The sequence below is a fragment of the Eschrichtius robustus genome, chromosome 17, assembly GCF_028021215.1.
Source record: "Eschrichtius robustus isolate mEscRob2 chromosome 17, mEscRob2.pri, whole genome shotgun sequence".
In the NCBI taxonomy this organism is placed as follows: Eukaryota; Metazoa; Chordata; class Mammalia; order Artiodactyla; family Eschrichtiidae; genus Eschrichtius; species Eschrichtius robustus.
The window spans coordinates 11,842,256-11,854,602 of NC_090840.1; the positions used below are offsets into that span (position 1 = coordinate 11,842,256).

General features: G+C 37.2%; 1 protein-coding gene across 2 annotated transcripts in view; it reads left to right on the forward strand.

Annotated features, from left to right (window-relative positions):
• MTFR1 (mitochondrial fission regulator 1) overlaps positions 1 to 12,347 on the forward strand; it is a 68,768-nt gene that overhangs the window by 9,920 nt on the left and 46,501 nt on the right. Inside the window, exons 2-3 of one of the 2 annotated variants that reach the window (XM_068525391.1) lie at positions 2,964 to 3,103; positions 9,810 to 9,908. In XM_068525391.1, coding sequence (XP_068381492.1) covers positions 3,041 to 3,103; positions 9,810 to 9,908 — 162 coding nt within the window. In that variant the 5' untranslated portion in view covers positions 2,964 to 3,040. The remainder of the gene's footprint in view (positions 1 to 2,963; positions 3,104 to 9,809; positions 9,909 to 12,347) is intronic. The other variant, XM_068525392.1, reaches the window with a different exon arrangement.

Sequence of the window (12,347 nt, forward strand, 5' to 3'; positions counted from 1 at the left end):
TCTAATATATAATACATCATATAAATAATATATAAATATATATTATAATATATAATACATGTTGTCTACTGGGTGTCTTTCCATATATAATATATAATATATAATATAATTATATATTAAATATTATATATGTTATATATAATATATATTATATTATATATTATATATATTATTTATATATAAACATAAACTATATATAGATTATATATGTTTATATATAAACATATATAATCTTTATATATAGTTTATGTTTCCTGAATTCCTTGATATATACATATATCTGCAGTTCTGCTGCAGATTATCTATCTATAGATAGATAATCTATATATAGATCTATATAATCTATATAATATAGATATATCTAGGTATATCTATATATCTATATAATCTTATCTAGCAGTTTTACTTCTGGGTATAGACTCAAGAAATTAGTTCTTTTTTCATTTTTGGCTGTGCCGCGCAGCATGTGGGACCTTAGTTCCCCGACCAGGGATGGAACCTATGCCCCCTACAGTGGAAGCGTGGAGTCTTAACCACTGGACCGCCGAGGAGGTCCCAAGAGAAATTAGTTCTTCTTCTTTTTTTAATTAATTAATTAATTTTTGGCTGTGCTGGGTCTTCGTTGCTGTGCGTGGACTTTCTCTAGTTGTGGTGAGCGGGGGCTACTCTTCGTTGCGGTGTGCGGGCTTCTCATTGCTGTGGCTTCTATTGTTGCGGAGCACAGGCTCTAGGAGCGCTTACTTCCGTAGTTGTGGCTCGTGGGCTCAGTAGTTGTGGCGCACGGGCTTAGTTGCTCCACCTGTGGGATCTTCCTGGACCAGGGCTCGAACCTGTGTCCCCTGCATTGGCAGGTGGATTCTTAACCGGTGCACCACCAGGGAAGTCAGAGAAATTAGTTCTTATGTGTACCTTGCTATGTTATGTGTATGAATTGTTTCAGCAACTTTATTTATGGTAGCTAAAAAATGGAAACAATCCAAATGTTCATGAACAGTAAGTTGGGTAACACAACATTGTACATCAACTGTACTCCAATAAAGTAAAACAAAAAAACAAAAAAGCCCCCAGTAAACTGGGCAAGTAAATTGTGGTATAGTACCACAACAAAATACTGCACATCAGTGAAAAAGAACTGTGATTCGCAAATTATATGCATAAATGTCACAGACAATGTTGAGTGACAGAAGTCAGACACAGAAGAGTACATACAGCCTGCAAAAGTGATAGGCTGTAAAAGTTAGAGTAGTAGTTAGATAGGTGAGGCATGGATATCGACTGAGTAGAGGCCCAAGGGAGCTCTTGGGGTTCTTCAAATGTTTCACACCTTGATCTGGATGGAGGTTCCACAGGTTTATACATATATAAAAATTCATCAAGCTGGACATACTTAAAATTTGTGCACTTGCCTGTGTAAGTTATATCTCAATTTTTAAAAAAGTGATAGGTTTTCCAATTACATAAAACCATCCTTTTTCTCTGACCAGTTTTTTGTCAGTCATCTCCATCTTATTTTTGGCCCTTTGCACTTTTTATTCCCGTTACCTGTCAGAATATTCATTCTTACAGGCAATTATAGATGTTGGTAATATTAAAATATATGTCTCACCAAAGTTCTAGTCCCGGCCATTTCTTAATTATCAATAAATTATATGTTCCTGTCAGCGCTTAAAACTCTTTCATTGCATACTTTGATCTGTCCTTAGGGCTGGGCTCTTTCTAGTTCATGTTTCACCCAGTGTCTGGCATATTTGTGGCAACTTTATCCGCCACCCCCCCCCATTCTTTGTAATTCTTCATCAAGTTCTCCTCAAAGTGTAGACCACAAACGTTATTTCTGGTCCACAAAGGGATAAGCCTATATCAGAATGTAAATCAAGTATATCACTAAGTACAGGGGTCCGCAACCCCTGAGCCGCAGACTGGTACTGGTCCACGGCGTGTTAGGAACCGGGCCGCACGGCAGGAGGCGAGCGAGCGGAGCCTCATCTGCCGCTCTCCATCGCTCGCGTTACCGCCTGGACCATCCCCCGCCCCGTCCGTGGAAAAACTGTCTTCCACGAAACCGGTCCCTGGTGCCAGAAAGGTTGGGGACCGCTGACTAAGTACTGCTTTTTTTTTTTTTTTTTTTAAAGTCTTCCTTGACAAGGAAGCAGCACATTGATTTATAGTCTGGTGTAAACTTGTCATGTTGGAGACCAACACTTCAGGTAAACTGGTTTATGCCATATGAGTTCATAATTCTATCAGATATACAGTATATTGACGGGGAGGTGAGCAGGGTGAGTGGCAGGGGTTTTAGTGCCAGTGAGTGTGGTTTGTCATTATTTTTGATCTTCTGGCCTCTGAATTCCTGTTTTACGTTTCCGGAATTCCTTTATGATTTTGGTGGGAGCCAGAATCGGCTTGTAACTATAGCCAGGTAGATTCGGCCAAGCAAATGCCGCCAGTATGGACAGCACCTCAGAAGCCAGTGGGACAGGAAAGTGGCAACTGGTAGATTCTGTTCGTCAGGGGTGGCAGTAGCAGTTGCAGTGGTGTCTTCCAAGACCAGTTCTGCTGCGGTTTTGGATGTCTTTCCTGGCTGTGTAGCCTGTAAGTGTCTTCTAAGATTGTTGTCTACTGGTGTCTTTCCATAAATATATTTTCTACTTATGTCAGCCACAGTGGGTTTTTGTTGCTTCCAAGGTAGAACCCTGACTAGAAAAGAAATACTTAAAAAAATAAAAAAAATTGTACCATTAGTTTATTTAAAGGTGATCACAAGTAAATTTTTTTTCTTTTTTTTTTTAATTTGTTTTATTTTTTTTGGCTGTGTCGGGTCTTGAAAATTTTTTTCCTTAAGTAAATTTATACACACAAACGTTTAAGATGTAGACTAAACTTACTTTGTGAGATGTGTTGTAGACAGTAAAGATTCTAAATAATAATTATTTCACTTCAGTATTTACATTTTAAAATTTCAGTGTGCTTTATGGACCATGTGCTGCTATGTATGCCTGAAGTACTTGAAATGCAAATTTGGAGAGACTTTGCCATCTAAATGCTTGGCTGGATTAAACGCCTAATTAGGATGGTTTTTCAGCAGGTTGGAAGCATGCAATCGGTGAGTGCTTGATATTCATTTTTAAAATCCAGACATTGAGAATTTTTTCTGAGAAAAATGAATCTTATGTGTATGGCCAACTTATGTAGTATTTAATTTGCTTACTATTTAAATCAGGGAAGTGAATCTTTACCCAGCATCCTAAGTAAGGGATGGGTTGGTTACATTGAAAACTTAACCAATATTCATGTGACTGTTAAAAGCAATGCATTTGTTATTAGTGAGGAAAAGGCTTAAATGTATATAGAAATCATTGAATAAAATATGTTTGACTAATGCTTGACAACTCTGAATGTTGTAGAACTGTTAATATTGAATGCTCTTATAATGTGGTTTATCACACAGCTGTTTAAAAGGTAAGTCATGTCTCCTAAAATATAACAACTATAGATACAAAGAAAAAAAATTAGTGTAATACGGTTATTCTGTGCCAAAGATGTTAGGCTCTTGACATTTTTTAAAGTATTTTCTACTAATACATAATTTTTTTTTTCAGATCCAGTGTAAAGTTATTAGAGCAATACTTGTGCCAAGCATGTTTTGTGGAATACTTGTTTCTCATTTTCACATTCAGTGTCATTGGTGACATGGAATTACGTTGTATTCATTAAAGATATAGGCAGGTTACATAATTTGAATATGAGTATACTTTTTAATGCACTACTTTTACATTTTTGTTTTTATTTTGTGTCTCTTTGAATCTTGCTAAGAGAAGGTTGAACTTTTTGTTCCCCCAGTCCCACAAAGTTCCATCTATTTTCTTTGGAGATAAAAAGCAAAGAACCAAATAACATTACCCGCCCCCACCCTGCCTTTTTTTTTAAAGATTTTTTTAAAATTAATTAATTAATTAATTCATTTATTTATTTTTGGCTGTGTTGGGTCTTCATTTCTGTGCCAGGGCTTTCTCTAGTTGTGGCAAGCGGGGGCCACGCCTCATCGCGGTGCGCGGGCCTCTCACTATCGTGGCCTCTCTTGTTGTGGAGCACAGGCTCCAGACGCGCAGGCTCAGTAGTTGTGGCTCACGGGCCTAGTTGCTCTGTGGCATGTGGGATCTTCCCAGACCAGGGCTCGAACCCGTGTCCCCTGCATTAGCAGGCAGATTCTCAACCACTGCGCCACCAGGGAAGCCCTAAAGATTTTTTTTAGATGTGGACCATTTTTAAAGTCTTTATTGAATTTGTTACAATATTGCTTCTGTTTTATGTTTTGGTTTTTTGGCCGTGAGGCATGTGGGATCTTATCTCCCCGACTGGGGATTGAACCCGCACCCCTTGCATTGGAAGGCAAAGTCTTAACCACTGGATTGCCAGAGAAGTCCCTACCCTTTTTTATATTTACTTAATTTTGAGTATTATCTTTCGGATAAACAGTAGGAAAATGGTTTGCAAAGTTAATACTTTCATCTTTTTCAGTTACGTCTTCTCATGTTTTGAACTTCACTTAATGCAGTATACCACCTTTTTTAATTGCTACTTACCATCATTTGGCTACATAGGGTAGATTAACATTTCAGTACTGACAGCAAAAGAATTTCTTTTCAGAAAGTCAGGAAGCTTTTGTTGCTAATGATTCCCCAAAAGTGAAACTTTACAGTTTATGATTGCTGTTTATTTGCAATTTTAGTAAGAAGTGTAGTTGAGTGGAAAGATTGTAGGTCTTGGATTCAAACAAACCTGGGTATGAAATTTATCTCTGCCAGTTACTTTCTTCATCTACAGATTACAGGTAGGAAGAACTACTACTGCACAATGAACCTGTGGATTACACGGCATTGTATGTAAAATACCTATCACAGTGGCCTGTATGTAGTGTAGGTACAGTCAATGACGGTTAATTTCCTACTGTTTTGCTCTGTCATCCCCCTGCCCCTGCCCCAAGTCAGGCAATGTGACCAGTGCTGATCGAGGCCAAAGTGCACAATTTTGTTTCAGGAACAGATAACACACTTTATTTAGCTTAGTTTACTTATTTAGCTTTGTTCATTTTGAGCTGTAACACGGGTGCCTTTCATCGAAGAATGGACCAGGTAAGAGAGCATTAACTTGCTCCCAATATTGTAATCACAACTGAGGGCATTTTCTACCAATAGATGGAAAGATCATTTTTTTATGTAACATATAATCATCACCTTTAATCAGTTAACTGAAAATCTGTATAAAAATAAATTTTCTCCTAACATTAAGCAATTTGACCCTTTGGAGTTATTTTCTATCTTAGTTTCTGGGATCTCTTAGCCTGCTGCTTAAGAGTAATCCGAATATTAAAAAAAACAAACTTTTTAGTTCCATCTTTCAATGATAAATACATATTTCTCACTGCTTTGATATATAAATGCACTTGGTACTATATTGGAATGTATTCAAGAGCAGAAAATGTTTTCATTCTTTGTATATTTTATCTGCTTTAAAAAAAAAATGCAGGTTTTGAGATCTGCATTTTGTTTTTGCCATTAGGCCAGCTGGCGATGATTAGCTCTTTGTATTTTACCGTACGCATCAGCACCATCATAATAGCTATCACTGATCGGCTTAGTATGCCCAGTCTTTTACATGTATTTTGTGTGTTCAGTAGAACAACACTTTTTTTTTTTTTTTTAAACAGATTAGAAACCTGAGGTTCAGAGTGTTTAACTGACTTATGCAAAGTTACCTTACTAATAAGTGGCAGAGCTGTAATATGAACCCAATTTTGATTCCAAAATCCTCTGTTTAGTGTACTTTGCTACCTCGTATAATAGAAGGGGAAGAAGACGATATTTATTAAAGTCGTGTTATATTTAAATACCTTAACTCAGTTTTTTTTTTTTAATTTATTTATTTTATTTTTGGCTACGTTTGGTCTTCATTGCTGCGCATGGGCTTTCTCTAGTTGCGGCGAGCGGGGGCTACTCTTCGTTGCGGTGCGCGGGCTTCTTACTGCGGTGGCTTCTCTTGTTGCGGAGCACGGGCTCTAGGTGTGCGGGCTTCAGTAGTTGTGGCACGCGGGCTCAGTAGTTGTGGCTCACGGGCTCTAGAGCGCAGGCTCAGTAGTTGTGGCGCACGGGCTTAGTTGCTCCGTGGCATGTGGGATCTTCCCAGACTAGGGCTCGAACCCATGTCTCCTGCGTTGGCAGGAGGATTCTTTTTTTTTTTTTCCCTTTGTGATGAGAACTCTTTTTTTTTTTTTTTAATTAATTAATTAATTTATTTATGGCTGTGTTGGGTCTTCGTTTCTGTGCAAGGGCTTTCTCTAGTTGTGGCAAGTGGGGGCCACTCTTCATCGCGGTGCGCGGGCCTCTCACTATCGCAGGCTCTCCTGTTGCGGAGCACAGGCTGCAGACACGCAGGCTCAGTAATTGTGGCTCACGGGCCCAGCCGCTCCGCGGCATGTGGGATCTTCCCAGACCAGGGCTCGAACCCGTGTCCCCTGCATTGGCAGGCAGATTCTCAACCACTGCGCCACCAGGGAAGCCCGGCAGGAGGATTCTTAACCACTGTGTCACCAGGGAAGCCCAATTCTTACTTCTTAATGAAATCGAATTGTCTAGTAATGACAGTTTTCTCCCTGCCCTCTTTCTTAGATCTGAAAAGATATTAATGACAGTTCATCTTTAGAGGAAGCCTTTCCTTCTCCAAACGAGTATACAGACAAGACACAGTTCAGCCACCAGTTAGGGCAGGAGATGCACTTGGGCCGTACAGCCTCCCAATGCACAGATGGTGACTTTCCATACCATCTGTTCATTATTTCTTCACAGCCATTTACAATTTCTCCCCCTCCATGAGGGCTGAATAGAAAAAATAAAGGTAAGACCTAGTTTTAGACTTCTTTGAAGTTAGCTGCTCCTTCCCCTTACTTTTTCTTCAATCCAGTAAAGGTTATGGCTCCTCTTCTTTCTAAATATCCCAGTCATTAGCTTATATAGACTCTTGCTTCATAATTTTTGGTACTAAATGCTGTGCAGTTCACAAGTAACAGGACAACATTATGTTAGTCCACTGTGTATACTTGAAAAAAATAATCACATAAGGCAATCTGTTCTTTTACTTTCCTTAACTTTGCATCAAAAGCCTAAATAGTCTACTTATTCCTTATAAGTAAAAGCTGAAGCTTTGGCCACCTTCCCTTGTTGAAGGCACCTGGTATTCTTTCCTTCTGATATAAAGCAGATGGGAAGATAATAGTTGAAACTTAGCCCTGAAGCATGCATAGCAAGGAAGGCTAAAAGCTGGCAGAAATCTTAGTTTCTGACCTTGGCAAGTCCTTTTTGAACTTTTCTTCGTGAGCTTTTTTTGTCCTCTTTATCTGCAGTTAAGATCTTTGCTTACTGGAGGGATGGAAGATTCACATTAGACCATGTAATTGTCACATTGTGATGCATAAATAGCATTCTTCTACATCATAGGAGAGTTTTGACTTATAGCTAAATAGAAGACACGAGAAATGATTGAATGGTGTAGTTACTATTGCCCTATGGATATATTTTTAAAAGATCGGTGCCTATTAACATGTATAAGGTAGAGTTTGCTTAAATACTGTCTGTTTTAGAATTACTTGCCCTTATTTTTTCTTGGCCTCTTTTTTTTTGTGTGTGTCTTTATTGGAGTATAATTGCTTTACAATGGTGTGTTAGTTTCTGCTTTATAGCAAAGTGAATCAGCTATACATATATCCCCATATCTCTTCCCTCTTGCTTTTCTTGGCCTCTTAGGTTGAGTTTGTAAGACTGTGATTCTTCCCTTTCTCCTGTAGTCAGATGATTTTCCTCCTCTTAGTCCTCATGTGTTATTAACACTATTCATGTGAAATCCTCTGTATGATCATTGGTTTGAATGATTTGCTTTCCTGAACTCCATGTAATTCTCTTCTAAGCGTCACAGTAACTTTACCTCTTATGTTCTTTGTTTAATATTCTTATTTCAGTATTGATGTCTTCTTATCTTTCCACTGACCAGTTTTCCAATCTGTCCATCCTTTTAATTCATATTTCTAAAGCGGGAGTTATCGTTTTTGTTGGTAATAGTAGCCAGTGTAGGTTATAGTACTTTCTGGAACTCTCCCAGGTAAACAGTCAATGAAACTTTGAACATTTTTTTAAATCCATTTTAAAAAAAATTGAAGTATAGTTAATTTACAGTGTTGTGTGAGCTTCAGATGTACAGCAAAGTGATTCAGTTATACATACATTTGTATATATCTGTTCTTTTTCAGATTCTTTTCTATTATAGGTTATTACAAGACATTGAATATAGTTCCCTGTGCTGTACAGTAGGTCCTTGTTATTTATCCGAAACTTTGAACATATTGATGATGAGAATTATATGAGCAGAGGTAGATGCCAGAGGTATTATATATATACCCCATGATCCTCACTTTGATTCATACTGTTAACCTTAAATTGGATTTGATTGCTAAAATCTAAGAAGTCAGATTGCTTCTATGCTCGTTTTACAGGTTGTGCATGCTTTTAGAATGGTCTAAAGGTCTAGTTAGGGTTTTGTGTTGGAGCCATGGCTGGTTACAGTAACATTGCTTGGTCCAACTGTTTACAGTAACGTTGCTTGGTCATACTGTAATTCCATTCTTTAAATTAGAATGGGCATGGAGTGACTTTAAAAAGGGGTCAGTGTCCATTGCTCAGAATACATGCCAGCTGATTTGGTACTATTTATTTAATAGTTTTAGGATGCAATTGAATATCTCAGTTGAATGAATTAGTAAATAGTCATATCATTCTCATCTTTTTTTTCCAAATTGCTTTTAATAGTGTACCACCTCTCTTTACCTCTTCTGTCCAGGCTTTCAGGTATAGCACTCAAAACAGATGGATAGTTTTTCTCTTTAAGGAAAGAGCATATACTTGGGGAGAAGTATCAAGGTACAATTTGTAATGATTTAACATTCTGCCTGTGCATTTTTTGTTTGCTTTTTGCTTTGGAGGTTTGTGTTTGTTTTTGCTTTAAGCATAGCATAATGTCCTCTGTGTATTATGATTTCATCTGAAAAATTCTGCTCATTAGGGTTATCACTAACCTATTTAGTACTTTTGTATAAATTAGGAAAAGACACCTTTCCCCTGAGACAAGGCCTCACAAGAAGATGTAGTACAACTGGATTTTGGCCCCCACTCACCCTTGACCAGGCCTTCTTGTATAGCAAACAAAATGCAGCATCCTGCATCGTACAAATTCAGATTCTGAACTTTGTACTGATTTGCATTTGTTTTGAAAGTCTATTATAAGTAGCTTGTAGTTTTGAAAAACTTATAGATAAAATTCTAAAAATATAGCAGAGGAGATAAAATAGTTTCCTCTGTATGAAAGTAGTATGAAAACCTAATGAAAATAGATAAGAGTTTTTACTCCTAATATAATTTTATTTTACAATTATTAGTAGTTCTTTTTTTCTTTTTTTTTCCTTTTGGCCATGCTGCACGGCTTGTGGGATCAGATCCCCACCAGGGATTGAGCCACCAGGGAACTTCCACTAGTTGTTCTTTTACATTTTTATATAATGCCTTACATTAAACTTTATTGCATTAGTAACAACCTGCTGTATATATTCTTTAATTTTTAATTGAGAAATATTAGCTCATTTCCCGTAACATATAGAGCTTTGTGATCCCATAATTAATGTGTCAGCATGTCATGCAATTAATTGTCCAGTGCTTTCTATTAACAGTTCTGTAAGTCTTGTAATTAAACTTTTGGTTTTTCCTACCTAGGTACTTTGGTCTGGGAAGCCATATGGTTCATCTCGAAGTATCGTAAGGAAAATTGGTACTAATTTATCTCTGATTCAGTGTCCAAGAGTTCAGTTTCAGGTACTGTATTTTATATATTTCAAATTTTATATTAATATGTACATTGGTGATGTAAATAGGCCAGACAGCTTTAAAAGTACTTTTTGAACCTCTCCCCACTATTGATGCTGCTATCAATAAAATAAAAGAGGATAAAAACCACGGTAAAGTCTTTCTAATTTTAGTTCCTCTGTGAAGTGATTATTCAAGCTCTGTAAGACATTTATCCTTAAGAATACATGTGCAGACTTAGAAGCATATAATAAGCCAAGCAGTTGTTAATTCCCAGGTGACCTTGAGCATTGTCTTCTAGCACCAAATCAGGAGTAGCTCAACTCTGCTTGGAGATAAGTTCCTATTTTCTTGATTTGGGTTTTTGTTCCTTACGGGTGTTTTAGTGTAGCTTTATTCTTGTTTTTCAGTAATTCTCTACAGTAGTAATAAGAAAATCTTTTAGTTCAACATTTAAGTATATAAAGTTCAGCAGATAATCTATACCAATTTTAAATAATAGATTAGCATGTGAAATGTGGAAGATAAGTTTAAATCATAATTCAAAAGGTCAAAAGTGCCCCTGCGAGCTTATTAGATGTCTTACTTATAAATCACTCCTCCTTGTAGAGAGAGTTAAAAATCTGTTTCTAAGTAAGTGGTAGAAATTAGCATTTGTTCAGGTTGACTAACAAGGTTGGTCATTGTTATGCCCATTTGCAGATTGACTGGCAAGACCTTTGTGCATCAATCTAGAGATTGACAGATTGGAATTTGCCAGAAGTAATTTTTATCAAATGATGGGCTTTTTAAAAAAATCAAAATAGAGAAACCTATGATAGTAATTCTCTCAAGCACAATTTCTGAGACTTCAGTTCACTGAGACACCAATTGCTGATTGCTTTATTTGCCAGTTTCCTTCAAATAACTATTGTGTTAACTAAAACTTAGTAACTTTTCTTCTGATTGCTCCATTCCATTAAAATTTTATCTATTTATCTGCTTAACCTAGTTGCAGGAGAACTTGCTTCAGCATTTGTGTTCACATGGCTAGAGATGTATGAAAGGACGTAGAGATAATCCAGCATTTTCTGGTAGCAACCCAAATCTGCCTTGACAGTCAGTGGGCCGAAGTACTAGGGCCAAGTGCGTTTTCTTGGCAGGATTCTCTTTCTCAGTGTTATTAGTCACTTAGAAGCGTCTGAGCAGAATAAGAGTTTTAGGATTAGTACAGGAGCTGCATTTGAAAAAAGGTAGATTAACATAAAGGAGAGGAGTAAGGTAAGAGAAATGTTGGTGACCTACTTGAGAATGTAGTAGAAAACAGAAGACATTTGTTTATAGTGAGATTTTTTACTTCCAGGCAGTTTTGTAGCATGCTGAGTCTTTTCACATTCAGCATCAATCTTAAAGTGAGTGTTTTATCTGCTACTTATTTAGATATTTTAAATCTGCTATCATTCTTCTGTATCTTCTGTTTTTTTTTAATTTAATTTTTTTTTTTTACTACATCTATCAGAAATATAAAAAATGTAGAGTCTTCAAAAAATATAAGGGATGCAGTTTAAGAGTAATAAAATTGACAAATCATTTTTGCTATTTTTTTGGCTCATTTGGAGGTTTGATATGGAATGTATTTGGACTGTCTAGGAGTCCAACATGAGTAAATACTGCTGTAGAAAGTCTGGAACTGGGGAACCACTGTGGGACCCAGGGAGGGAGACAAAAGTTGAAATAGATTTAACTTGAGAATGAGGTGTTCATGGGTCAATTCAGAAGCAGGAGTTAGTAGTCAAAGCCAGTCCTTTGTTGTCCTGGGTGATTTCACTGTCTTTTGGAACTTAGTCTCATATTTTCTTTTCTTCCTCTGCTCCTGTTGACTTTCACTTCTATTCCTTTTCTTGTACCCAGCACTCAATAGGCATCACCTCAAGTTGGTGGCCCTCACAACAGTTTCACCTCCAAAATCTTAAGCCTCAGTATGTTCCTTCTAAATCACACCATCTTTTCATTGTTGTCAGCTGACCCATATATCTGCAGACAAGTAAGACTCTCACATAAATGATGGGCAAGACAGGCATGTTACTTTGTGTTGTGAGGGTTAGACAAGATAATCCATGCAAAGCCCTGAATATCGTAACTGGTACATAATTAGTGCACAATAAAAGTATGCTAGTGGTGGGATTTTATTGTTATTGCCACCTTGCAGCAGAATAGCAGATTAACTTACTTGGTTGTCTAAGTGAACTCCCTGATTTTACAGATTGGATTTTTTTTTACTTTTGGCCGTGCCGCTTGGCATGCGGGCTCTTAATTCCCCGACCAGGGATCAAACCCATGCCCCCTGCATTGGAAGCCTGGAGTCCTAACCACTGGACTGCCAGGGAATTCCCAAAAGTTTTGCCTTTTTTTTTTTTTTTTTTTTAAACAAATTGGATTTCTGTATATTTATAGGTTCACAAATCAGAA